This window comes from Castor canadensis, chromosome 9, assembly GCF_047511655.1.
Source record: "Castor canadensis chromosome 9, mCasCan1.hap1v2, whole genome shotgun sequence".
In the NCBI taxonomy this organism is placed as follows: domain Eukaryota; kingdom Metazoa; phylum Chordata; class Mammalia; order Rodentia; family Castoridae; genus Castor; species Castor canadensis.
Window position 1 is genome coordinate 35654981 of NC_133394.1, and position 25641 is coordinate 35680621.

The following is a 25641-nucleotide window of genomic DNA, read 5'->3' on the forward strand; positions in this document are numbered from 1 at the left end:
TGGCCAGGTCCCATCACAATTGAGAAATCATGTCTCGGGGTTGACTTCTACCTAAGAGTTGAATTTATGAAACTTAAAAGAATGTCTTAGGATTTCTGCTGCTAGTTTCCCTGTAAGTGAAAGTTATTTTTCTAAGTGGGATAACCTAAGGAAGTACAAGTGTTTAAAAAAATAATCCTCTTAGAAATGATAGAGCCAAGGTTGGGTGTTCCTAACTGTGATTTCAAGCCAAGGAGTTAGTAACATTTCACAAATTAATTGGTTTCATGTACTCACCTATGTTAGGACTTTTCAGAAACTCTTTAGGGATCCCTCACACTTAGATCAGTGACCCTGTCATGATAGGAACCCTTCAGAAGTTATCATTGTAAGATTCCCTAATGGATCCTTTCCTAATGGTGACCAGTGGGAGTTGATCACCACTTCTTTGCATCCTCCCTCCTCTGTGTAGCCTGGAGCTGAGATTTATTCATTCATTAGTTCTTTTAACAAATATTAATTCAGGAGATACTTGTCTGTTCTGAGGCCTGGGGAAGTAGAAAGAATTAAATAGTATCTTCGTCCTCAAGGATAAAGCAATTCAATATAGGAGCTAAGATGTGTCCTTAAATATCTGAAATACAGTAGTATCTTATTTGTTGAATTTACTGCTGTATAACCAGTGGCTGCTGTATAGGAATTGCCTCAGTAAAATATTTTTTGAGTGAAGGAATAAATGATCTAATGACTCTAAGGTAAAAATAAATTTCTGTGGGTTGGCCAGTTGGGATAATATAGAAGGATTCGAGGGAATCCAGCATTTGGGCTGAATCTTCTGGAAAAGCATCTGAAAACATCTATCTAACGAGAGAAAAGAGCACTCAGAAGAAAAGGCTCAACAATAGAAATCTCTGAGGTTGAATAGGAATTCTGCTGAAATGACGAATACATGAATGGTAGACAGGTATAATAGGGGCAAATCACACAAGAATTTAGACTGAGCTTTTTGAGAAAATGGGTAGGCAACAGAAGTTTTAATACAGAAGTGATACATCATAACCAGCATTGTGCTATAGGCTTATAAATCCAGTAGCTGTCTGCTAAAGTATCTTGAAAGGAAAAGGCCCAGGGACACCAATTAGAGGAATTGCAGTGATTCCTCATGAGGTAAACTTAGAGAACAAACTAAGGTAGATAAACTAAGGCAATGCAAATAGAGAAAAGGGACAAATGCAGAGATTTTGGAGATTTTCATATGGTTGAAATATAGCAACTGATTAAACATTACAAAACAAGAAACAGAGCCATCCATGATGATAGGAGGTTTTTGGTACAGTTACATAGAAAGTGGCAATTCTGTTTAGCAGGCAATTTTGAGAAGGAAGGTGATTTGTCTATCTTTAGACACATTGAATTTTAAAGGTAGTGTGGACAGAAAGATACCCTGAAAGCAGCTGGAAATGGCAAACATGCTTAAAAGGGTAAGAACATCACATTTACATGTATTAGTTATTTGCATGGGGTAGACAATTAAACCTACAGAGTGGATGAGTGTCAAAGGTGATCATGGTGAATACCATCAAGCAATCAGAAACCAGTGGATGAAGGTCCAATGTCTGTTAAGACTTCTCTTTGGGAAGAACAGCATCTCAGCCAAAGCAGCAGTAATATGGAAGAGGGAATGGTAACACATCTCATGCTTCCCAGAGGTTAAGAAAACTAAGAAATCACTAGTAGGTTTGGAAACATGAAGTCAGTCATGACCTTTAAGCAGTGCTTAATTTGAAGAATAGGGGAATTAGTTAATTTGCAAAATACTACAGATTAAGTAGATGGTTCCACATTGGTAGTAAAGAAATTTTTTTTCCACATACTTGGTAGTGGGGGGAAGAATGGCATTCAAGGAAGTATAAGTAGAATCTTTTAAAAACCTTACTCTTTGGATTATAGAGAACACTAAATGAAAGAATGGTTCTGTTTTCTTGGGGTGGTGCCTGGCCCCATAAGTTTCAAAAAATGCTAGCCTTTTCAGTTGTCATCATCATTATCAGGAAAGAGTTATTATTTTTAGAATAAGGAAGAAGAGTGCATATGTCTGTAAACCAAGGGAAAAGATCCATTGGAGAGGGAGGTAGGAGGGTAGTTCACAGAGGTCTGGAGTAAACATTAAAGGTAAAAACAGGAATGGTTATTCCTAGAAAAGGGAACAAACTTACATTTCTCTGAATTAGGGAAGGATATGTAAAGTGACAGGGATGTTTGAGCCTCGGTAACAGTAAGGAGAGGAGAGGTTGAAGGAACTCGCACGCAGTGACTTTTACCTTCTCATTAAAGTCAGAGGAAAACCACTGTAGATATATCTGTTAAGGCAGGAAGAGATAAATAAAAATTGCTGTCATTTCTTTTGTGCCTGCTCTCTATCAAGAACTATACCAGACACTTTAAATTATCTCTTTTAATCCTCACGAAAACTGAAAGATTTACATGTTTGTGTTCACATTTTTCAGATGAAAAAAAACAAGTCAAAAAGGTTTAGTAATTTACCTGGGGTCACCCAGATGGAGGGGCCAGCATTCTGGGCCAGTCTGCCTGATTCCAAAGCCTTTGCTTTTTAGTAAAAAAGAAAAGTTTGCGACCTTGGAGGTCCATCACATCATGATAAGATCCTTTGGGGTGGTTATTCCTCCTACAGAGAAGGAGCCTTTCATTTGAGCAGTAAAGGACTGTGAAACTGATGTAGACCAGAAATGTGAGTCCTGGATCCCTGAGGGAAGAAATAAGACAAGGCATAGAAGAAATGTGCACACCAGGTGCTAAGTAAGTAAGGTGCTCATTGATACATGAGGGAGAATGTCTTACTGGCAACAGTAGGCAGCGTGGCAAGACGGAAGTCAGGGTGTCAACTTTAAGAGATGAGCTGCTGCCTTGACTTTCCCAGAGTGATGATTCAAGAGCCATCTTCCCTCCACATTCCCACAGCTGCTGGGATTCCTGTCTGTTCAAGGTTACATTTTTATTCCTCTACTGCAGGGACCAGGGTCCCTAGCTACACAATCCTCCATCATAGGCTAATGTTCTACTCTGGTGTATAATAATCAAATTCTAATTCAAAGAAACTATTGAGAGGCTACATTGGAATCTAACCATCTTTTTTAAGGACAAAAAAAAATTTTACTCACTTTTAATTTCCTCCTACCTTACATAACTATACTTTAATAACTTGTCCTCACTAAATAACATTTTAATCATGTTTTGATTATTTAATTGTGTATTTATTAAAGACTTAATTTTTGGATATCCACATTATTACAAGCATTTTGCAGGCACTGGGGAATAGCAGGGAAGAGCTCAATGGTTCCACTCTTTCAGAATTTCCATTTTAGTAAACAAGTAGGCAATGATTAAAATACAGTAAAATATATAGTATATTAAATGGCAATTAATGTGCAGAGAAAAATAAAGCAGGGCGAGGAGCAAGTAGCATAAGGATAAGAGTAGTAAAAGTTTAGGTAGAGGAAGGTAGGTTGATGAAAGCCCACTTGAGAGGGAGTGGTTATGTCAGAGATATGCAGGTAGTAGGATAGAGTGTTGTACCAGAGGACATAGCAAGTGCAAAAGCACTTGGGTGGAAGCTCACTTGACAAGTTCAAGAACAGCAGAGGCTGGTGTGACTCCATGGAAGTGTAAGAAACAAGACCAGAGAGGAAAATGGGGGTGATAGAACTGTCTAGGGCCTCCTTAGCTGTTACAGACATTGGCTTTAAGAATGGAGAAGCATTAAAGGGTTTTTGTTTTGTTTTGTTTCTTACTCTGGAAGTTTTTAATCATGTATATATACAGAATAGTATAACAAGCTCCCATGTGCTAACCATTTAGCTTCAGCAACTTTCACTTTTGTAGGGTTTTGAGCAGAGAAGTGACAAGATGTGGCATGATCTGACTTGACTAGGATCACTCAGGCAAATAGATCCTGGAGCAGCTGGACAGGCCCAGCAAACATAATTAGGAACAAAAACTTGAGAGGCAGATGATGCTGGCTTGAAGCCAAGGAGTGGCTGTAGAGATCGTAAGAAATGGTCAGACAAAACAGTGTTTGAATATCTGACTTGATATAATATATTATACTTTGTTCAAAAGAAGAATTTGAGAGTGCCTGTAGTGCAGTAAAGAGAGTAAGAAATATGTTAAAAAAAAAAAGAAATGGTAACCAGCATATCACTACTTTATACTTTATTTTCTATTTAAGAATGCACCTAACTAGCAAAAAACAAACAAAAAAATACCACCAAGGTTATATATATGAACATTTATGAACATTTCTAACAGAGTTTGTCCACATTACAAACTGTGCTCCTTCCACTGTTCTTTTGCAATCAGGGACAATTAGGCTATGCAAAGGTGAGGATTTATTTGTGATTTGTTGATAAAGTATTGACACTTGTTACAGACTAAGTCCCAGTAGTTAGTGTATTTCCTATACTTGATTTTCTGAAAGAAGAATAATTTATTAGCAAATTCATCTGATGTGATAAAATTAAAAATTAAAATGAAACTTTAAAAAAGGAAACCCTAAGTCAAAGTATAACAGAAAACAAAATCAAACTTTCAGAGCAGATTCATATATAGGTAGAGATTTTACTGTCTTCTCTGTGTAGTTGGTGTGACCCTCTTAGCCTTGCTTTGTTAGTGGTTTGCAATTCTAGTCATAGCCTGACATTTTGAGTCAGGTGTGCTGTTGACCACTCAAGCAGGGCACTAAACAGGCAAAAAGTACGTCAGTGAATCAATGCAAATCCATGAGCCCTGCTGGAAGAACAACAATCTCATCAGTAGTGAGTGGATCAGAGAGAATATTTTATGTCATCCCATCCGTTACTGAGAACACCACAGTGATAATTAGAAGACTAAAAATGAATTTCACAGTCCTCAGTCTTGGCTGTCTCACTTAGGGTTATGTCAGTTGTTACTCAATCTTTCTAATCTTCTGTTTCTTATCTGCAAAATGGGGGTAATAGTGTGAACCCTGCCTATCTCACAGGGCCATCAGGAGGCCCAGGGGGCCTTTACAAATAAAAGAGAGCGAAAGAAACTGGAGCTTCCATGTTACTCAAGGTGTGCCAGGTGCTATGCATTGTTCATAACAGGCCTCTGGTGTCACAATATTGGTCCATTTTGTAAGCATGGAGGTTGAGGCTCAGAGAAGTTATCTAACCTGTGTAAGGACACAGAGTTGGGAGAGGAGTGGAAACTAGGATTTGATCCCAGATTAGATCAACTTGATATTCTCTGCCTTAGAGAGAAGGAAGAGACTAACTATACTGACAGCTTCCTATGCCAATAGCTCTACCATTTCACTTAGTAAGGGTTAATCTACTTCTTGGTTGCTCAAATAATAAATAACAATGATTTTTTTGTGTGGTACTGAGATTTGAACTCAGGGTCTCACACTTACTAGGCAAGCACTTTACAAGTTGAGCCATGCCTCCAGCTCTTTTTTATGTTGGGTATTTCTGAGATAGGGTCTCACAGACTATTTGTCCTTGGTGACTTCCCACTGCAATCCTTCTGGTCTCTGTCTCCTGAGTAACTAGGATTACGGGTGTGAGCCAAAGGCACCTGGCAAACTCTGACTACTTTTTATCCTTAAGAGAAGATATATTATTAAAATAAAAATAAATATTAAAATAATATATCTTCTCTTTCTTTTTTTCTTCTTCTCCTTTTCCTCTTATAATCTGACCTGCAGATTAAAAGAGTGAATGTATGGTATAATAATGTATATTTTTATGAAGATTTGCAAGGAGACTTTTTGTACCTCTTACAATTATCTGTAACCTCCTTTCTCACAACACAGACCAACAATAACAAAGACACAGGTTTTTTAGGGATAAGTGTCATGTACCATGGTACACTCTGGTAGGTGAAGTAGAGCTACAAAACACTGAGGAGACTGGACATGTAAAAAATGATAAAGCCAAGTGGTAGCACAATGTAATGGAAAGTGTGAATGGGCTTGGGAGGCAAACAGATCCAATTTTAAGGAACTGCCCAGTCATTGCACTTATAGTAACCATGGCAATTTACTTCACTTACCTGGAACTCAGTTCCTTCAGCAGTAGAATGGGGTACCACTACTGACCCTACAGGGCTGTCTTGGGAATTGGCTGAGTTGGTATGTCCCCTCCCCTTCTGTAAAACACTGTAAATTACATGTTAAATTAAAGTACAGATGTATGTGCTCAGGGAAATGAACAAGCAAGAGAAATAGAACAACCCTTGTGGCCAGTTGCATATGCTTTTCCTGCCCTGTTGCCTCCAGTCACATCTCTAAAACAAGGACAGTAGTGGAACTTTCATGGGCTAAAGTGGTAAGGCATGCGTGTTGAAGGCATGCCTACAAAGAAGAGATGAGTAAACCTGAGGCGTCATGTGTAGGACATTCACCTCAAAACCCTTGTACACACTGTTCTCCCTGCCAGCCATACTCTTTCAGCTGCCTTGTTCCCTACCCACACTCCTATTCTTCTTTCAAGTCTCAGCCCTCACTACTCCATCAGGAAGATTTCTCTCACTTCCTACTTAGGTCAAAACCCTCTTACCGGTCTTTTTTGATAAGTTCTTCCCAGTTATTTTTTACATATATTTGTGAAATTACTTGATAGAATCAGTCCCACTCTTTAATTTCCCATAAGAACAGGGATTGTGCCTGTTCTGTACTCACCGTGCATCCTTTTACTCAGTGTGTGGAATATTTAGAAAGGGTTTAATAAATATTTAATGAATAAAGAGAGAAATTTTGGTTGTCAGTGAAATATTAGGCCTGGACAGGAGAGGATTTATATTTGGGTTAACTAATCCCACTAGGTGTCATGCATTCCATTAACTCAGCCTAAAAATTATCTTATGATAGCAAGTGTATTGTTACTTTTAAAGATAGAGAAACTGAAACCCTGAGATGTTAACCATTCTTTCCCTGTTGACACAGCTAATAATTGACAGCTAGGGAACTTGAACCCAGGCAGCATGGCTTCAGAAGCTGGCAAACTTAGCCTCACTGTTCTGCTGTTTTATGTGGCAGAGAACAAAGTCAGGTACACAAGTAAATTCAGGACAAATTTTTTGTCTGGAAATTGTGGATTTTTTTCTTTCTTTTTCTTTTTTCTTTCCTCGCCTTCATTACTATCAGCAGCACAAGCATCACAAGAAAATCTAAGCATAACAAAGGACAATTTCTTGTGTCACATCTTACATTCATGTGGCCTCTACTTTTGTCATTTAAAGTGATTTGGCCAAATTTACCCAGAAAAGGAAACTGCACATTTCAAGGTCTGATTCCTAGAAGAGTTTAGACTACTTCTTTTAATCACCTTTGAAGAACCAGCATGTGCGTTTTCACAGTATGATAGAGTTATTTTAAATAAAAGTAGGTTATCTGACTGAGATTACTATTACCTCAGCACCTTAGTTTCTAGTTCTTACTCAAAAAACAGATCTGGCCTGTAGTCATCAGAAGGTGTTGATTCACAAAACTGCTTGGAGAAAGTCATTCTCTCAGTCTCTTTCTCTCTTTCTCTCCCTTCTTCCCTCCCTCCCTCCCTCCTTTTTTTTTTAAACTGGAGTTTGAATTCAGGGTGCAAATGTTCTACCACTTGAGTCATGCTCTCAGTTGTACTCCTAAGCCCTTTTTGCTTTAGGTTGTTTTTCCTATGTGGTCTCACTTTTGCTCAGGGCTGGCTTCCAACTGTAATCCTCCTACCTACAACCTCCATTGTGGCTGGAATTACAGGTGCATACCACCACATCTGGCTGGAAGAAAGTCTTAAATTTAATCAGGGGAACCAAGGAAGCCTGAGTACCCTGAAGAACGTCAGTTGTTACTATAAGAACATAATTATTACTAGAAAACTTAACAAAGCCTGAAAAAGTATGGCACTCTAGGAAAAAAAAATACACCATCCCCCCAAAGAGAAAAAAAGACTTTTAGGAATAGAAGGGGCCTAAATTGGTAATTTACTCTAGCCACCTGCTTTACACAGGATGGTTTTTGTTGTTACTGTTATTGTTTAGTTTTGGTATTTAATTGTTTCTTTGCTTGTTTATTTTGAAAGGGTCTCACTATATAACACAGGCTGACCTCGAACTCACAGTGCTCCTGCCTTTGCCTCCCAGGTCTGGGATTATAAGCAAGTACCACCATGCTTGGCTTCAAACAGGATATTTAAAAAATCATCCCTGAGCAGTTGTAATATTGAAATATCTCTAGGTAGAAGAGTACATGACGATAATTGATAAGATAGTAGTTAACTCTAGCTATATGGCTATTATTTGCTAAGCACTCTTCCATTAAGACTTTATATGCCTTAATGAATTTAATCCTCTCCAAAATCCTTTGAGCTAATATTATTATCTCACATTACAGATGAGGAAGCTGAGCCAGGTCACACAGTCAATGAATGGTGGAGCTGTCTTTACATGCAGCTAGCCTTCCCCTAAAGTCCATGCTCTCACAGTTCCCTTGGGTGGCTGATTGCTCCATTTCATCACTTTTGTTTCCTTGGCTGTGGTTGAAAGCTTAACTTGTGTTTAAGAGTCTATTATATTCACACTCTTTCAGACAAACCTTTCTAACAGACACAGTTGCTCTCTGTGAACTTAATTTTTAAGGGAACCACTATTCAAAGCAATAAAAAGGAGGCTGCGTGAAAAGAATTAAATTCTCCATAGAACAAATGAATTTCTGAATTGATTGCTAATAGCTCTCAGTCACCATGGCATTTTGTAAAGGGTGGTCTCCCCCAAGTTAGCTTGCCAGGGTCTGTAAGTATCATTTTTGTCTGTCCCCACACTTCAGCTTTTTTCTTTCAGTCAGTATTTTGGAAAGTCCAGCAAAGCCCAGGGGCCTCCCTGTCATGGCTCTGTGGTCTATGTAAAAACCAAATGATGCCATGCTGACTTGAACTCTTTCAAATGGATCAAACGGCACATTAGTCACTGGCAAATCCTTCAGGTTCTTACCTCAGAGACTACCCAGTTCCTCCTTCTTGCCACCCTTCAGTCATGAGGTAACAGTAAGGAAAACATGCAAGGGCTTTTTGAGCATACCTCCCACCACTTTCCTTCACTGCCAGTGACTAATTCTCTTATAGTGGCAACACTGTGGTGTTCAAATATCCAAAGTGATCAAGCTCAGGAATTACTCACCAAATTCCTTCTGCTGTCCTGCTTAACTGGAGAGACTGCCTGATTTCATCCAAGTGAAGCTTTTCATCACACCTCACCCTGTTGCCTTCCTGTGCTCACTGTCACTAACAAGTGAAATTACCAAGTATATTTAGTGCTCTTTTACTGTTCATTAGTGAAGATTGATTTCAGATGTCATTATCAAGGCCCAGAACTGGCATCCACAGTGTAGGGACTATGCAGGAACAACAGGCAACTTTGGAGCACACTTAGAACTTCTCATTCCCTGTCCTGCACTTAAGGGCAAAGGCCTTCTGCCTATTTTAAAAGGGAGCATACTCAATTCATAATTAACTTTATGCCCAGAGGACTGTTTAGGTGCTATGCCTAAGAAATTGATTTATGCTTTAAAATCGAATTAAATCTGAAACACTCTTTGTAATTAACTTGCTTGATGAAGCCTGGAGGCCACTCCTGCTGATGGCCTTGCTCCTTGGGAAGGGTATCTCTTAGTGCATTTTCAGTTGCTATAGCTAACTATTATAGATTGAGAAGTTTATACAGAATAGAATTCATCTGGCTCATGGTTCTGAAGACTGGGAAGTTCAAGATTATGCAGCCACATCTCATGGGGTCCTTCTTACTTGTGGGGACTCTCTACATAGTTCGAGGACAACCCCAAACATCAGGTGGTAAGACAGAACATCCTAGTTCAAGTATCTCCTCCTCTTCTTATAAAGCCACAGCCCCATTGGATTAGGACCTTATGGCTTATTTGGGTAATTAAATTTAAATCCAAATACTATAGTTGGATTAAGTGTCAACCCTCTTAATCCCTCACAGTGGGGATTAAATTTCAGCATGAGTTTTGATGGGAACATTCAAACTATGGCAGGATGTTAGAGGGTTCAGAAGCAAACTTTTGTCATAGCTCTGCACCAAGGCTCAGGCAGAGAGGCCCAGGGGCTTCTAGTGGAGCTGCACAGTTAATCAGAAGGGAGTCTGACCTTTGTTCGGGAATATAATTTCTCTTTGGGGAGTAACCACAGCAATGATCAACTCTTTAACTCTTGTAATCAGAGATTGGATTGGGAAAAGAAGTCTACAAAAACCCTGTCTCAATGAAGTACGAACCCAGTTGATGAATATAATAGAAGTAAGTTGGTTGGAATGGATTCTGTCTCTTTCCAAGAAGTTTTATTGGCAAGTGCAGGTTCTTCTTCAAGTCTTTATCAGAAGGAGTTGCAAGACATAGTGTATTTCCAACAATTTGGGTGAATCTATAGATTTCTGACTTAATAAGGTTAAGGAGAGTAAAAATGAGGCCATGGATCTTTTCTGTTAACATGCTTTTTGTGTTGGGGCTTTCCCAAGGAAAGAATATGTGGTCATCATGTGGATGACCCAACTGGAGGAAAAAGGGTGTCCAAGCTCTTTTGCTGTTTCTTCTCTGTTGCTGTTATCTTCATTTTAAAGATATACCAATAAAAACAATAAGCTGCTTTACATGAAAAAAGTTCGATTTAATAAAATAAGAGCTGAACAAGTAAATAGGTGTGAAATCTAAGGATTTACAGTTACAGAGAATACTTTTTTTAATGAAGAAACTTGCAGTGACCGGAGTATGTGTAATTATCAGAGCTCATGGCAGAGAGACCTACAAAGGCTAACAGATGACCGTGGGCCAAGTCCACAGGCTTGAGTGTCTAAAGCCAGCCCTCCAGTCACATAGTGGGGAGTTAGGATACGCTGCTCTGTCTACCTTCCTTGTTCCCTTGATCACTCACACAGCTTTTGCTATGAAAAATTGTGATGAGAGTGCAGAGGAAAACATTTTGGTTAGAGGAAAGGGATGCTTCATGATGTCACAGCATCCTCCAAGATACACTCTTTTACAATGCACACTGTATTTTAAGTGACCTCCTTCCTGGAGTACATCTTTTCACCACACAAAACAACTACCATTCACATTTTGATTTATTTCCATCCTGTAATTTGTTCATCATATACCTTTAAAAATTGAGCTGTGCTCATATATGTGTGGGTATACACAAGTTTGCATCATACTTGTGCTTATTAGCTTATCATAGACATTTTTCTGTGTTGCAGTATAGTCAGATATGCTAACTTTTAAAATGTGCTTCTTATATAGATCTGCAACTATGTGGGACCTGCAAAAGTTATTGTTCAGTTGGTCACCAATGGAAAAAATATCCACTTGCATGCCCACAGCCTGGTGGGAAAACACTGTGAGGACGGGATCTGCACTGTGACTGCTGGACCCAAGGACATGGTGGTCGGGTAAGTAAGGGTATATGATGCTGTGGGAGGGAGGAACAGATAGAATGTGGGATACTAGGATGTGAAATGAACAAGCCTTTTTCATTCTGGATGTATTGGAGACCCTCAGAGTGATACAAACCAGGTGACTGGAGCTCTTTTACTCTACCCAGATAGAAATCTTCAATAGATGAGGAGAAACTCCTCCAGTTATTCTAGGTTCTTGAGGTATTTGCAGGCAACAGAGAGGATGAGAGTGGGCAAAGGCAATTAGCTGTGATTCTTTGACAGCTAGGACAGTATCACAGAGTTTGGGCCCGAGGCCCCTTACACCTAGAATATGGCACATGGTTCGAGTCTTTGGGGTTTGGGACTCTAGTCCACAGCCCCTGATAACTAGGGCAGTAGCACAGGACTCAGGGCCCTAAATGTTATAGTTCCTGCTGCAGGATGGGTCTCTCCAACAGCAGAACACCACTGTCAGTTTTACTTTCTCCATTACTTGCCCATATTCTTGGCTGCCATTCACTGCCTGTCCCTGCTACTCTGGTCAGTTTTGCCAGGATCTCTCAGCTTGCCAGTCTTACTACTACCCTGCTGTCAGGGTAACTTCCTCCCTATCACTGCTGCTGCTTTTTTTCTTTTTCTTCTGTTACCAGTTCAGCAAAGGTAAGACCATTTGAGAAAAAGTCTTTATTATTAGAACCTAGTGTTATAACTTGGGGGGAGTGGGCAGCAAGGAAGGTACCTCTCAACTGTTCACAAAATGATTTGAGCAGCCTGCTTGCTTTATACCCAGAAGGGGAAGCAGCTAAGGGTTTCTGCACCAATCAGAGCAGGCCCCTCATGTTTGTACCAATCATGGTTCAGTTCATTATGCAAATGAAGGATTGTGTTTCCACCAATCACAGGTCTTCTGTTGGGCTGAATCCAATTCAAGCTGCTTAGTGGGGCAATGCCTTATGGACCTAGAGTAGTGCTTTGGGTGTTGACATGAGGACAGTTCAGCTGCCTGGTTGGCAGTCATTTTTTTTGCTAAAGGAGGCAGCCAGGTCCCCAGAGAAAGGTCAACAGTTGTTCGCAGCCTCCAACATCTCAGCACAATTTAAAGGGGAAAAAAAGAAAAAAACTTTCAAAAGGGTGTTTACAACAAAGGCTTATCGGTAACAGCACTTTAACAATATTGAACAGTGCTCTAACAATACTTAACTTCTGTCCCAGTGTCCTAGGGAAAGGTGGGTCCCTATCAAGTGCAAGTGTAGAAATATGCGCTCTCATGTGGACTCTGAAAAGGAAGATAACCACAAAACTGGATTTGCCTGAGAGAGCTCTTACATCTTGGTCCTGTCCTAATTATTTAAGTCACTCAACTTTCAAAAGTGGTCCAGAGCCAGGCTCCAGTAACTCACACCTGTAATCCTAGCTACTGGGGAGACAGAAATCAGGAGGATTGTAGTTTGAAACCAGCCCAGGCAAATAGTTCTCGAAACCCTGTCTTAAAATTATCCAACACAAAAAAATGACTGGCAAAGTGGCTCAATTGGTAGAGTGCCTACCTAGCAAGCATGAGGCCCTGGGCTTAATCCCCAATACTGCCAAAAAAAAGTGGCCCAGTTTGGATGATAAATTATATGATCACTCGACATAGGAGGCATTCATGCCACTTTCAACTATATTTTCCTTCTCCTGAAAGTAAAGATAAGGGAAAATTTGAAGAAACGGTACAAACTGATATATGTGATCAATAATTCCTAAAATGATCATTTTAAGTCCTACTTTGGAGCTTCTTAAAAACAAAAGAAGAGGGCTGAAGCATGGCTCAAGTGAAAGAGTACCTGCCTAACAGGTATGAGGTCCCCAGTTGAAAAAAAAAGAAGAAACTTTAATTAATTTTGTATAATTTTCAGAAATATCTTTCAGAGTTTTCTAATCCTGGTTTAAAGAGTTTATGGGGAAACCCTAGTTCATGTGGGTTATTCACTCTGAAGAAAGGACTTGTTTCAGTCAAAGGTAATGAAGCTGTTACCAGTAGCTCAGTCTTTAAATTCCAGTCAAGTTTCAGGTTGGTCATCACTGGGGAGGTTGAGCTTTCATGTTCCCAGGTATTTCTTTGTTTGACTGTGAAAATGTTCAAGTGTGAAAAACCTAGAGAGAGAGAGCTTTCTTTTAAGTCACTAAAATCTGATTCCTTTGATGTTAGAAAAAAGACTCTAGATTGAAGGAAGAAACTTAGTTCTTGATTAAAAGAACTCAAGTGTGTGTTATCTGAACTTGTCCTGTTTCCTGTCTGTTTTGGAGTACTCTTCCAGCTCCTGACTGCCCTATGGGAACTTTGAACTGTATTTGTCACAGTTTCAGACTAATCAATCACTTAATAAATCTGTTTCTGCAGGTTTAGCCCAAATAGTTTCTTATGAAGGCGTTTATTCTCATTTGTCTTGCTTAATCCAAACTGATAATCATATCTTTTAGAGCAAATTATAGATGAAGGTCTTTACTAATAATGTTTGTTATTATAGACCTTCCAACTAGTTGTCTGTGGCCTGGTGTTTCTGTGGATTGGTTTAGTAATCTTTGATGATTTTAGAAGGAACTAACGGTAGCTGGGGATGTAGCTCAGTGGCAGAGCACTTGCATATCATATATGAGGACCTGAGTTTGACCCCCAGCACCACAAAACAAGAAGCAAAATAAAACAAGAAAAAAGAAGGAACTAATGGTTATTTAATTTGGGGCCTATGGCAGGGGTAGAAGTAGAAGTAAATTCCTCCTTCTTAAGCAAACTGAAGAGTTCCACTACTTTCTTGCAGGTATACCAGGGTGTGAGGCCCAGGAATTGGGAGCACTCATCAGTCACTTAGCAAACATTTGGGATATAGCAACTGTTGAGTTTGATCAACATGATGTTGACTGAGAGCCTAGCTTGTGCACAGTTGTAATCTCAGCCACTGGGGAGGTAGAGGCAGGAGCATCACAAGTTCAAGGACCAGGCAAGTTAGTGAGACCCTGTCTCAAAAACAAAATAAAAAAAAAATAAAGAGCTGGAGGTATGGTTCAAGCCTATGAACCAAGGCCCTGGGTTCAATCCCTAATACTGCAAAAAAACTTTTTAAAATTTTTTTTTAAAAGGAAGAAAGAAAAGTTCACTGAAATTTAATCAAGTAGCTGCCACCTGAGAGTTACAAGAGTCAGTAACTGTTCTTGCTCGGTGTTGTATGAAACATTGGTACTCTTTGGTTTTTGGCGAGAAATTTTTCTTACAGTGTTTTCCAAAGTACACTAGTTCCTTCATAATTCATTTATCTCTGTTTGTATGTGTCTCTCTCTGTTTCCAATGTTAGACCTGTTGCTTTTTTATACAAAGAACAGCATGCTATCATTCTGGAAACAGAATTCTATTTCCAGTTCTGTCACTCAATAGTAGACCTGGAAAGCCAGTTACATGACTTTGTGGAGACTTTAATTTCTTCCCTTATAAAATCAGAAAGTTGGACTACAGAATCTCTCTCCAGGCTCTTTATATCTCCATAATTCTAGCTAATATTATGAAGTACATGAGCAAACTTGCCACAAAGGTTTCTATGGTATGACATTGATTATTACTATTTAGTTCTGACTTGCAGAAGAGCATCAAATAGAGAAATTTAGGAAGATAGCCAAAGTTATTCCTTAGACTTGTCAATACTAGAAATAGAACTGAGATAAACTGTTCCAATAATACAGATTAGACTGAGTATAGCCTCACAAGTAAGGCACTGATCCAACACATAAAAAAGATATCTAAAAAGTGACACAGAGACGATAAACATACTTTAAATTATCAAAACCAAAAGAATTATCTTTCTAATTTGGCAGTGCTAAAGATTGAACCCAGGGTCTTATGCATGCTAGACAAGCGCTATACCACAGACCTGGAATTACCTTTTTTTTTTTTGGAGACTTTCTCTTTACCTTTTTCTCTAATAAACTTAGTTTCTGTTTTCAAAACCATTTTATCCAAATTAAAACATTCATGTTTTAAATAAATCTGCATTATAGGTTTGATTGGTTTAATGTGGAGAGTTGGGTTTTAGTGTTTTTTTTAAAGTTAGCTTTTATTTTGTCTTTTTACTTCTTATTTGTTTATTTAGTTAGCACTTACTACCTTTTTTTGGTGGGACTCGGATTTGAATTCAGGGCTTCGTGCTTGCAAAGCAGGCACTCTACCACTTGAGCCATACTTCCATTTCATTTTGGAGATGGGAGTCTCAGGAACTATTTGACTGGGCTGGCCTCGAACCTCAATCCTCCCAATCTCAGCCTTCCAAGTAGCTAGGATTACAGGCAGGAGCCACTGACACCCAGGTTACTCCCTTTCTTGATAATAATAATCATAATCATCATATTAATTTGGGATTTTATTTTGACCTCAAAAATAAACATTTTTAAAACAACATTTTAGTTCTTTGACATTTTCATTCAATGGAAAATAACTCTGCTACTCGACTTTGCTGTAGACCACTTTCTCTACCAGTAATCACCACACCTCTGTTTGCTTCATGGACGTCCAGGTGAAGTCTTCTTCTTTCCCCCATTTCAAGTAATATATACAGTGTATACCAACTAGTAAACACTAGAAGTTGATATGTAAACAGGAGAAATGTTAGGACTGCCTCAATGAGCTAAGGACAGACCATATTAAATTGCTATTTATAGGTTCCAAACCAATTGATTATTAGGAATTTCATTAGGCTTTAACACACAGGAAAGGCACTGACTAGAGAAGATTGACTAAGTGTAGACTGAGGTTGGAAATAACCAGTTTCCAAACTAGGGTGTTTATTGTTAGTCTGATGAAGAAAGACCACAGAGCTGGGCCACTTGTGAATCCCAACCCACTGACGGAGGTTCAAATAGCCAGGAGCAGCAACATGTCCCGGGTGATTACAAGGATGGAAGCATCTGTCCCAGTGTAGAGTTTAAACCTGGCTGCTAGCTCAAGTCACCTTAAGTCACTTTATAAAAAACTGATGCCAGGCCCTCCCCTCCCAGAGAGTCTGATCTCATTGACTGAAGCCAGCATTCTCAAACTTGAGGGTACAATGAGAATCAGCTGGAAGTTTGTTAAAACACAGATGACTGAGCCCTATCCCCAGAGTTTATGGTTCAGTAGGTTTGGGGTGAGGCCTAAAATTTGCTTTAAACAAGTTCTAAGGTAATGCTGATGTTCCTTGTCTAGAGATTACAGGCTGAAAACCACTCATGCAGAAGAATATGGTATCTGGAGTAAGAAATGGGATTGTAATCCTAGTCTTTTTATTAGCTGTGATATCTTTCTTTAAAAAATAATGTCATTTATTGAAGTATTAAATACTTACAGTATCCATGTTTATTTCTCCCATCCAAGTCCTAATCAGGCCCGACCCTGCTGAGCTTCTGAGATCAGATGAAATCTGATGTGCTCAGGGTGATATGGCCGTAGATTCCATGTTCATTTCTATGCATTTTGACAAATACTTAAATAACTACCACAATCAAGATACAGAGTAGTTCCATAACACCAGAATTCTTGTATGTCCTTTTGTAGTCAACTCTTCCCCTGACTCCAAGCCCTAGCAGTTATTGAGTTTTCTAGCCCTATTGTTTTGCCTTTTTCAGAAGGGCTTGTAAGTGAAAGTGTGTGATGTATAGCTTTTTTGAGTCTGGCTTCTTTCATTTAGCATTATGCATTTATGAATAGTATTTCATTGTATCAGTGTAATGCAGTTTGTTTACCCATTCATCTTTTGAAAGACATTTGGTTTCTTTCCAGTATTTGATGATAAAGTACTTTTTTGTGTGAGCATAAATTTCTGTTTCTCTTGAGTAAATATTGAGGCACAGAATTGGAGGGACATATGCTAAGTATATGTTTATCTTGATAAGAAACTGCCAAATAAATTATTTTCCAAAGTGATTGTACCATTTTGTATTCTCATGTATTTGCATTTGTAATTCTAAACTTTTTCCTTTGCATGTGCTTCTAATAAGTTTTGTTTTCTTTTATATTTTATTATAGAAATTTTCAAATAAGTATAGAAGTAGAAATAATAGCTATTGAGCCACTGTTATACCCATGTACCCAGCCTCAACAATTAATATTACATGGCCAATCTTGATTTAAATATACTCCAACCTAATTATCTTTAGGCTCCTGATATCTGATTTAATTCTATTGTGATAAAAAAAATACTTGGCATAATTCTTGTCCTTTTAAATTTATTACTTGTTTTATGACTGAGAATGTAGTCTACCTTGGCAATTTTCCCTTGTGTGCTTAAAAAGGAATATCCTTGTGTTGCTGAGCTGATGTTCTATAAATGTCAATTAAGTCAACTTGGTTGATAGTGTTGCTCAAGCCTTTTACATGCTTACTGCTTTTCTGTCTACTGGTTCTACCAATTGTTGAGAGAGTGAGATTGAAATCTCTGAGTACACAGACACACACATGTCGGTTTCTTCTTTCAGTTCTGTAAGATTTTGCTTCCTGTATTGGGAAGCTCTTTATTGGGTGCATATACATTTAGGATTCTTAAATCTTCTTGATGAATTGGCCCTTTCATCATTCTGAAATGGCCCTCTTTATCCTCAGTAATGTTTGCTCCAAAATCTCTCTGGCTGTTGTAATACAACTTTCAGCTTTCTTTTGCTATTGTTAGCATGAAACATTTTTTCCATCCTCTTAGTTTTAACATATTTGTATGTTTATATTCAAAATAAACATATATTACATATAGTTGAGTCATGTTCTTTTATTCAGTCTAACACTCTGTGACTTTTAATTGGGGTGGTTAGGCCGTTGATAGTTGATGAGATTACGGATATGACTACGTCAACCATCTTGCTATTTTTTTCTGCCTGTCTCCTCTGTTTACTGTTTCTCTTTTCCTTGTTTTCTTCCTTATTTTGGATTATTTTTATGATGTCATTTTTTTTCTTTTGGGGTTTATACATCTTTGTACTATTTAGCAGTTGTTTTAGGGTTTAAACTATACATCTTGAACTTATCATAGTCTACTATCATAGTCTAGACCTGTTAATGTATATTATGTGAATCTTTAACAGTACACTTGCATTTTCTTTTTCTGGGCCTTGCACTGTTAAGTCATATATTTCACATCAATATGTAATAAGTCCCACAGTACATTGTCTTTGGCTTTACTTTACACAATCAAGTTATCTTTTAAGGAAATTTTTAAATAAGGAAAGAAATATTTTATGTTTATACACATACATAACATTTGCAGTGTTCTCCATTATGTTTTGTACGTCAAGATTTCTAGCAGACATAATTTTCTTCTGCCTGAAGCACTTCCTTGAACTTTTCCTGCACTAAGGATGAATTCTTTCAGTTGTTGTCTAAAAAGTCTTGCTTTCATCTTTGTTATTCAAAGATGTTTTTGAAGACTGGAGAATTCTATGTTGACAATGTTATTCTTTCCTGTCCTGACGATACATCACTTCACTATCATGTGGCTTGCTTTGTTTCCAACAAGAAATCTTTTTTCTGTCTTTTCTTTGTTCCTATGTCATAGTGTATAATTTTTTTCTCTAGCAGATTTTCTGTTCATCACTAGTTTTAAGTAATTTGATTACGATGGACTTAGTGTAGTTTTCTTCATATTCTTGAGCTTGGGGTTCACTGGGATACTTAGATCTCTGGGCTTACATTTTTATTAAATTTAAAAACTTTTCAGGCTATATTTCTTCAAAGATTTTTTTGTCACTTTTTTTCTTTTCTTTCTTTCTTCCCTTATTTTTTCTTTCTTTCTTTTTCTTTCCTTTCAGTCCCTGTGCCAGGAATTGAACCCAAGGCCTTTGAATGCTAAGCACACACTGCTACCATTGAACTATATCCCCAGCCCTTTTGTAAAAAAAAAAAATCTTTTTTCTGTTCCATTTTGGATAGTTTTATTACTATATCTTCAAGTTTATATGTAACATCTCATATGTTCTTGATCCCATCTAGTATATTTTTCTCAGAAATCAGTGTTTATCTCTATAACTTTGCTTGGGATCTGTTTTATATTTTCCATGCCTCTCCTTAACTTGCTAGTGCTCTGTCTTTCTGACCATATAAAATCAATGTACAATAGCTATTTCAATGTACTGGTCTACAAATTCTATCATCTATATCACTTCTGGATCTGTTCTGTTGATTGATTTTTATCCTCTATGAGTTATATCATTCCACTTCTTTTCATGACTCTTAATTTCTTATTGAATTTTGGATTGTTGTATGTAGGATTTTTATATGCCTTTAAATACTTTTGAGAATTGGTATGAAGTTAAATTTGGGAACTCTAGACTTACTTTTAAGCTTTGGGAGACCAAAGAAGCTTTTAGTATAGAGTTGAGTTGACACCATTACTAAGGCAGTACTTCTGAATAGTTAACTGGATGTTCCATGTATTATGAGGTTTCTTCAATTGATGCATCCCTGTGTGTGCTACATGAATTGTCCTGCTACTCTTTTGTGGTGGCTTCCAACACCTTGAGTGGTTTCCTCACATACATGCGCTAATCAGTACTCACTTGTAGGCTTGAGTAGATCTTTGCGTGTCTCTGGGTGCACTTCCTCCTTCCCTGCTACTCTGCCTATGAATCTAGTCTCTGGCTTCCTCAAATATCCACCTGTGTCTTCTGTACTCAGGGAGATTGGCAGTCTGTGGTGGTGCTCCCCCAACCTGTGCTGCTCCCCCATCCTGTGCTGTAGCCTGGAACCCTCTCTAGGCACTAAGCCAGGATAATTGTAAGATTCACATGATTTATTTCCCATTCTTAAGGATCACTGTTCTATGCTGTCTGTTTTCCAGCATCTTACAATTATTTTTTCTCTGTGTTTTAGTTGTTTAAGATGAAAGGTTCAATTCAGTCTAGGTTACTCCATGGTTATCTAAAGCAGAAAAGTGACCTCTATATTGTTTTGTTTATTACTGGAGTACATCCTTCATGATTCACATAAAAATAAGGATGACACCTTTCTCCCAGAGACCAAATTAGATAATATACGTGAGAGCACTTTTACAGAGGCCTAAGTGCTGCAGAGGTGCTTATCATGGATTTTTCCAGGAGACACCCTGGTTGCCCCCAAAGTGAAAGTGGTACACACTTTGCTTCTGAGGTACAGTCAGTGTTTCATGTATGTCTATGTATCATAGCGTAGGGCATTCAACTGCCTTCACTCTTACATTCAGCAGGCCTTTACTGAACACCACATGCCAGGCACTGTTCTAGACACTGGAGAGCTTATATTTTGGTGGTATATTTTCTTCTCTTCGTGTCCCCAGTTGTCCACTTTTTTTCATCTCTGTCTGGATGCATGACTCCCTCTGTGTTTGGCCTTCTGTGTGTGTGCTCACTTTATTCTGCCTGCACCTCTTCTCTTTCCCTAGTTTATCTGAGCTTCCCATGGAAGCTTGTTCTTGTTTCATGCAGTCCAGTTTTCGCAATATCTCTCTTTCTTCTACTACTTTTTTTTTCCTAATAAAAGGAAAGTTCTTAGAAAAGCTTCTTAGGCTTTAGAAGATCTGGGCTTGTGCTTACCTCTGCAAACTCCAACCCCTTGCTCATTTCACTCCACCCTCATTGACTCTCTGCCACTGTTGTCTTTTAGAAATATCATTTTGGTCCTACCTCAGGGTCTTTGCAGATACTCTTCCTTCTGCTGTGATGCTGTTCCATATATCCATGTTTCCCCTCATTTCCTTCAGGCTTTGCTCAGTTGTCCTCTTTCTCTAAGGGCCTTCTTGTGCTCCCCCTATTTTAAAGTGTGATGCCTTTCCTATCATCTCTCCTGTTCCCCACGCTTCCCTTATTTTCTTTGATAACACTTATTACCTTCTAAATTATATTGTGTGGTTTGCTTCTTCCTTTGTGTCTCCTCTGTCATTGTGCTGACACAGGCATTCTGTGAAGGAAAACACTGTTCCACTGCTGACCAAAGCTCTTCAGACACTGCCCAGCACTAATGAGGACCTCCATAAATATTGAATGAATGAGTGTCTTTGCTGAAATGCTTTTTTGTTGTTGTTTGTTGTATTGCATTTATTGAATATACGTATTTGTTTCATGTACTTTACAAAATGAATAGATGTAGTATTTTATGTACTTTCTTAAAAATCACTGTGATGGCTTTAATTTCACTTATTAGCATACTTGGTTGTATAGATATATAGCCTTCATGTGATAAAAGGTTCTTCATCCTGATTATACTCAGGTCTGAGTCCATGTAGAATTAGATGACAGTTTGGGTAGTAATAAATAATTCCAACCTCATAGATAACCTGAGAATTTAAGATCCCATCCAGAAACCCAAGGATGATCCAAAAAAAAAATTCCTCCAAATATAATATTCCTCCTATTAAAAAGTTTGTGTATGTTTGGGATCTATTTTTGTACAATCCCATAGAAAATACCCTAAGATGCATTCAGGTAAAACCTCCTTATTAAGATGGTTATACAAATATACCCCACTCCCTGAATCACAATTTGGAAGTCTAATAAACTTTGAAAACCAAAAGATTCTTCTAAGTTTACCACAAACTCATTTGGTAGCAAAATCTAACTTGACCTGGCATGCAGCTGTTAATAGTCATTGTTTTTCCATTTGGTGAGTCTACTTACAGGTTTCTCTGCAGAAATATTAGTACATTTGGACTAGAGGAATGGCTGTAGTGGTGGAGAGCCTGCCTGGCTAAGCATGAGGCTCTGAGTTCAAATCCCAGTACAACCAAAAAAAGAAATATTAGTATGTTTGATTACATTATGTGCTGAAGATCTGCCAAGAGTAATATGCAGTATATGCCATATATTGCCCTTTTACTATTGAAGAAAACTGAATTCTTAAATGTTCCAGTCCAGGAGATTTGGAAAAGACATTTGAAGGCCTTTGTATTTTTTTTTAAATTCACTTTCCTAATTGAAGCCAAACTCTCCAGTGACAAACTGCCTAACTTTTGGTTGTTACTAACGGCTGATACTTTTTCCTCCAGCTTTGCAAATTTGGGAATACTTCATGTGACGAAGAAAAAAGTCTTTGAAACACTGGAGGCACGAATGACGGATGCATGTGTAAGGGGCTATAATCCTGGACTGTTGGTGCACCCTGAACTTGGCTATCTGCAGGCAGAAGGTGGAGGGGACCGACAACTCACAGGTGAGCATCTCTCCCAGCCTGGCTCCTTTGAGAAACTCAGGTTTTTATTTTCCCATGTGTGGTCTATGCATTCACCTGTATGGCTAGGGTTTCTCCTCCAGTCTATCTCCCACACCACTCCTGTCTTTGCTTGCTCCATACCTTTAATGGCATCTGCTGCCTCTGTAATAAAATCAATACCTCTGTGGCCTGGTGTACAAAGCCCTCCCCATCTGACCTCAGCCACTTCCCCAGCCTCTTCTCCAGCCCCCCTGCAATCATCTTTCTCTGTCACTGCTCTCTGAACACCAGATACATATTCATGCCTTCATCTGTGTCTTCCTCGCCAAAAGCTCCTACCTTTCCCTTTTCAACCTGTTAAAACCAGTGCATAATATGTCCAAAGAAGATCTCCTCTGTTACAACTCCCCAACCAACTGTATGGTAAAGTTTTTCTTTCTTAGTGTTCTTCAGATACATATAAACTATTATTTTTAGCATTAAAATGCTATGGTTTTCTGTTATCTTGCTTTTACTCAATTTTTTTCTTTCAACTCCATCCCCTGTCCCACCACATCTGTCATTTCTGCTTTTACATTTTTTCCTTTAGTCTGGTCCTACAGTTATCATCTCATACTCAAACAACCCAAAACTGGTTATCATTTTCCACTAACCATGTTTCATCTTCTGACATCCAGACTCAAAGCCTACACATGGTCTTTTTTTTCATTTTCATTTTATTGTTGAATTAGTGTACGTTAATAATGAAGGGAATTTCATTGTGCTAATTCCATATTTGTGTACTTTGAACAAGCTCATCCCCTTCATTATATTTCCATTCTCCCCTCTCTTTGTCCACCTTTTTCAAGCAGTGTTTGGTGGGCTTCATTCTGCTGTCCTCATGTGTATATATGTAGTTTACTTCCGTCCTCTTCACTCCTCAGTGTCATTTCCTTTTCCCCCTCCCTCACATTGACTCCCCACACACATATTATTATTGTCTCTTATTATTGTCATCGTGTTAGATCTAGGTTCTACAGATGAGCAAGAGCATGCAGTAGTTGGCATTTTGAGCGTGGCTTATTTCACTCAGCATGATTATCTTCATTTCCATCCATTTTCCTACAAACAATATAATTTCATTTGTTTTTATGGCTGAGTAATATTCCATACTGTATGTATACCATATTTCTTTATCCATTCATCAGTTTGAGCACCTTGGCTGTTTTCACACTGTTTGGCTAGTATACATCGTCTTTGTCTCCTCCTTCCCAGCTGTGCTGTATCTCCAGTGTGTGGTCCAGCTGTTCTCTGCACTCCCTGGCATTCCACTCCTCACTCCATTCCATTGCTCCAGTTATAGTAGTCTTCTCTCTGGTCCCTACCCCTCCCCACTTCTTACCCAGTTTACACTTGATGGCTGAAAAGATCTTACTAAAGCTTACATCTCATGACTTCTTGGAACTTCCCATTGCCTATAAAGTTCAAATTCTGTACACTGGCATGTTTGACCTGCCAGGAACTGGCCATGGTCTGCATTTTCAACTGTTTCCCATTCTGTCTTTTCATGTTAAACTGCACTTCTCCAAAGGAGCAGTATGAAGAATTTTAGGAGAGAAAAAGTGGGTTTTTAACTTCATGTTCTTTATTTGGGCTTTATAAAAGCATGCCATGTTAAATGTTCACACTTTCCACTTCCTCTGGGAGTGACGTCTGTGCTGTGTGATCCTAGATCAAGAAAAGGAGCTTATCCGGCAAGCAGCGCTGCAGCAGACAAAGGAGATGGATCTCAGCGTGGTGCGCCTCATGTTCACGGCTTTTCTCCCTGACAGCACTGGGAGCTTCACAAGGCGTCTGGAACCCGTGGTATCAGACGCCATCTATGACAGCAGTAAGTACTTGACTCCTAAGGGGAGGCAGCTCCAGTCCTATCCTGCATTTACTAACCAGCTCTGAACTCTGCAGAAAGTAACTTAACCACTTTGAGCCTAGGGTTTATCATCTACAAAATGTGAATACTATGATCTAGCTTAGAAGGTTGATGTTTAAATATCTTAAGAAGAGTTTGATAAACGTAGTTCTCTTTTCTCAGATGCACATAGTCTGCATGCAATACCAAATGTCTTATTTATGAATATGTTACTGTAAGAGAGATCATTGGTGCTCTTAAAAGTATCTTGTTTTTTCCTTGGGGCCTCTGAAGATAAATTAATAAAAGACAACTATTATTCGTTTCCATCTTCATTCCTGTGTGACACTAGCTTTCTCAAGAAAGGATGTTCAATTTATTTGAATGCAGAATATATCAAAATTCTCTTTCAGTGTATAGTTCCTAGACCTTTTAAAGAGTTTGCAGTGGTCTTCAGCATTTAACATGCAACTCTCTTGCTCAGTTTGTATGGAAGTTATTAAACAGATATTTCTAGAAAGCCTGTGAGTACAATACTTAAACTCACTTAAATTTTATAGAATTTGGTGCAAGTAGAAAACTCCATGCTCCAAGCACAACAGTTAACTGATTTCTCTAATTTAAATAAGTTTTAAGGGAAGTGAAAAGTTTATAAAATGATACAGACTCATATACCACAGTTTACCTTAAAATGCAGCTGTGTTGGAGTAAAAAAAAAAAAAAGGAAGCTTTACACTATTACCACATGAAACTTTCCCCCTAACCACACAAAATCCTAATTTAGTTTGGGGAAAGGAAATACAACATCTCCATTTTTCTTTATAGAATAAAAAAACTAAGATGTAGCTTAAGAAAATAATATTTTTCTAAAGTTTTTAGGACTCTTGTAAATGGCATGACATTAGCATGGAAACAAGTTTGGGGTTAAAATCTTAACCTAATTGAAATTCCAGAAATCCACCAGTTCCTGGAACATCAGAAAAGCTCTATCTCTTTCTGTATCATTCTATCTTTCTGTGTTAGAGAGAGAAATAAATACCATCATGTATTCTACATCAACCATTCCTTTCTGCTTCATCTGTTTTGGTGATAATAAATGGTCTATGCCCAAGACATACTTGAGGATCTTGGAAGTCCT

The 25641-nt window shown here is 38.4% G+C and overlaps 1 protein-coding gene across 4 annotated transcripts in view; it reads left to right on the plus strand.

Annotated features, from left to right (window-relative positions):
- The window catches only part of Nfkb1 (nuclear factor kappa B subunit 1), a 118534-nt gene that overhangs the window by 59287 nt on the left and 33606 nt on the right, over positions 1-25641 (plus strand). For all 4 annotated transcript variants that reach the window (XM_074041446.1, XM_074041448.1, XM_074041444.1 and 1 more), the window contains 3 exons: positions 11312-11460; positions 22452-22615; positions 24327-24485. In XM_074041446.1, coding sequence (XP_073897547.1) covers positions 11312-11460; positions 22452-22615; positions 24327-24485 — 472 coding nt within the window. The remainder of the gene's footprint in view (positions 1-11311; positions 11461-22451; positions 22616-24326; positions 24486-25641) is intronic.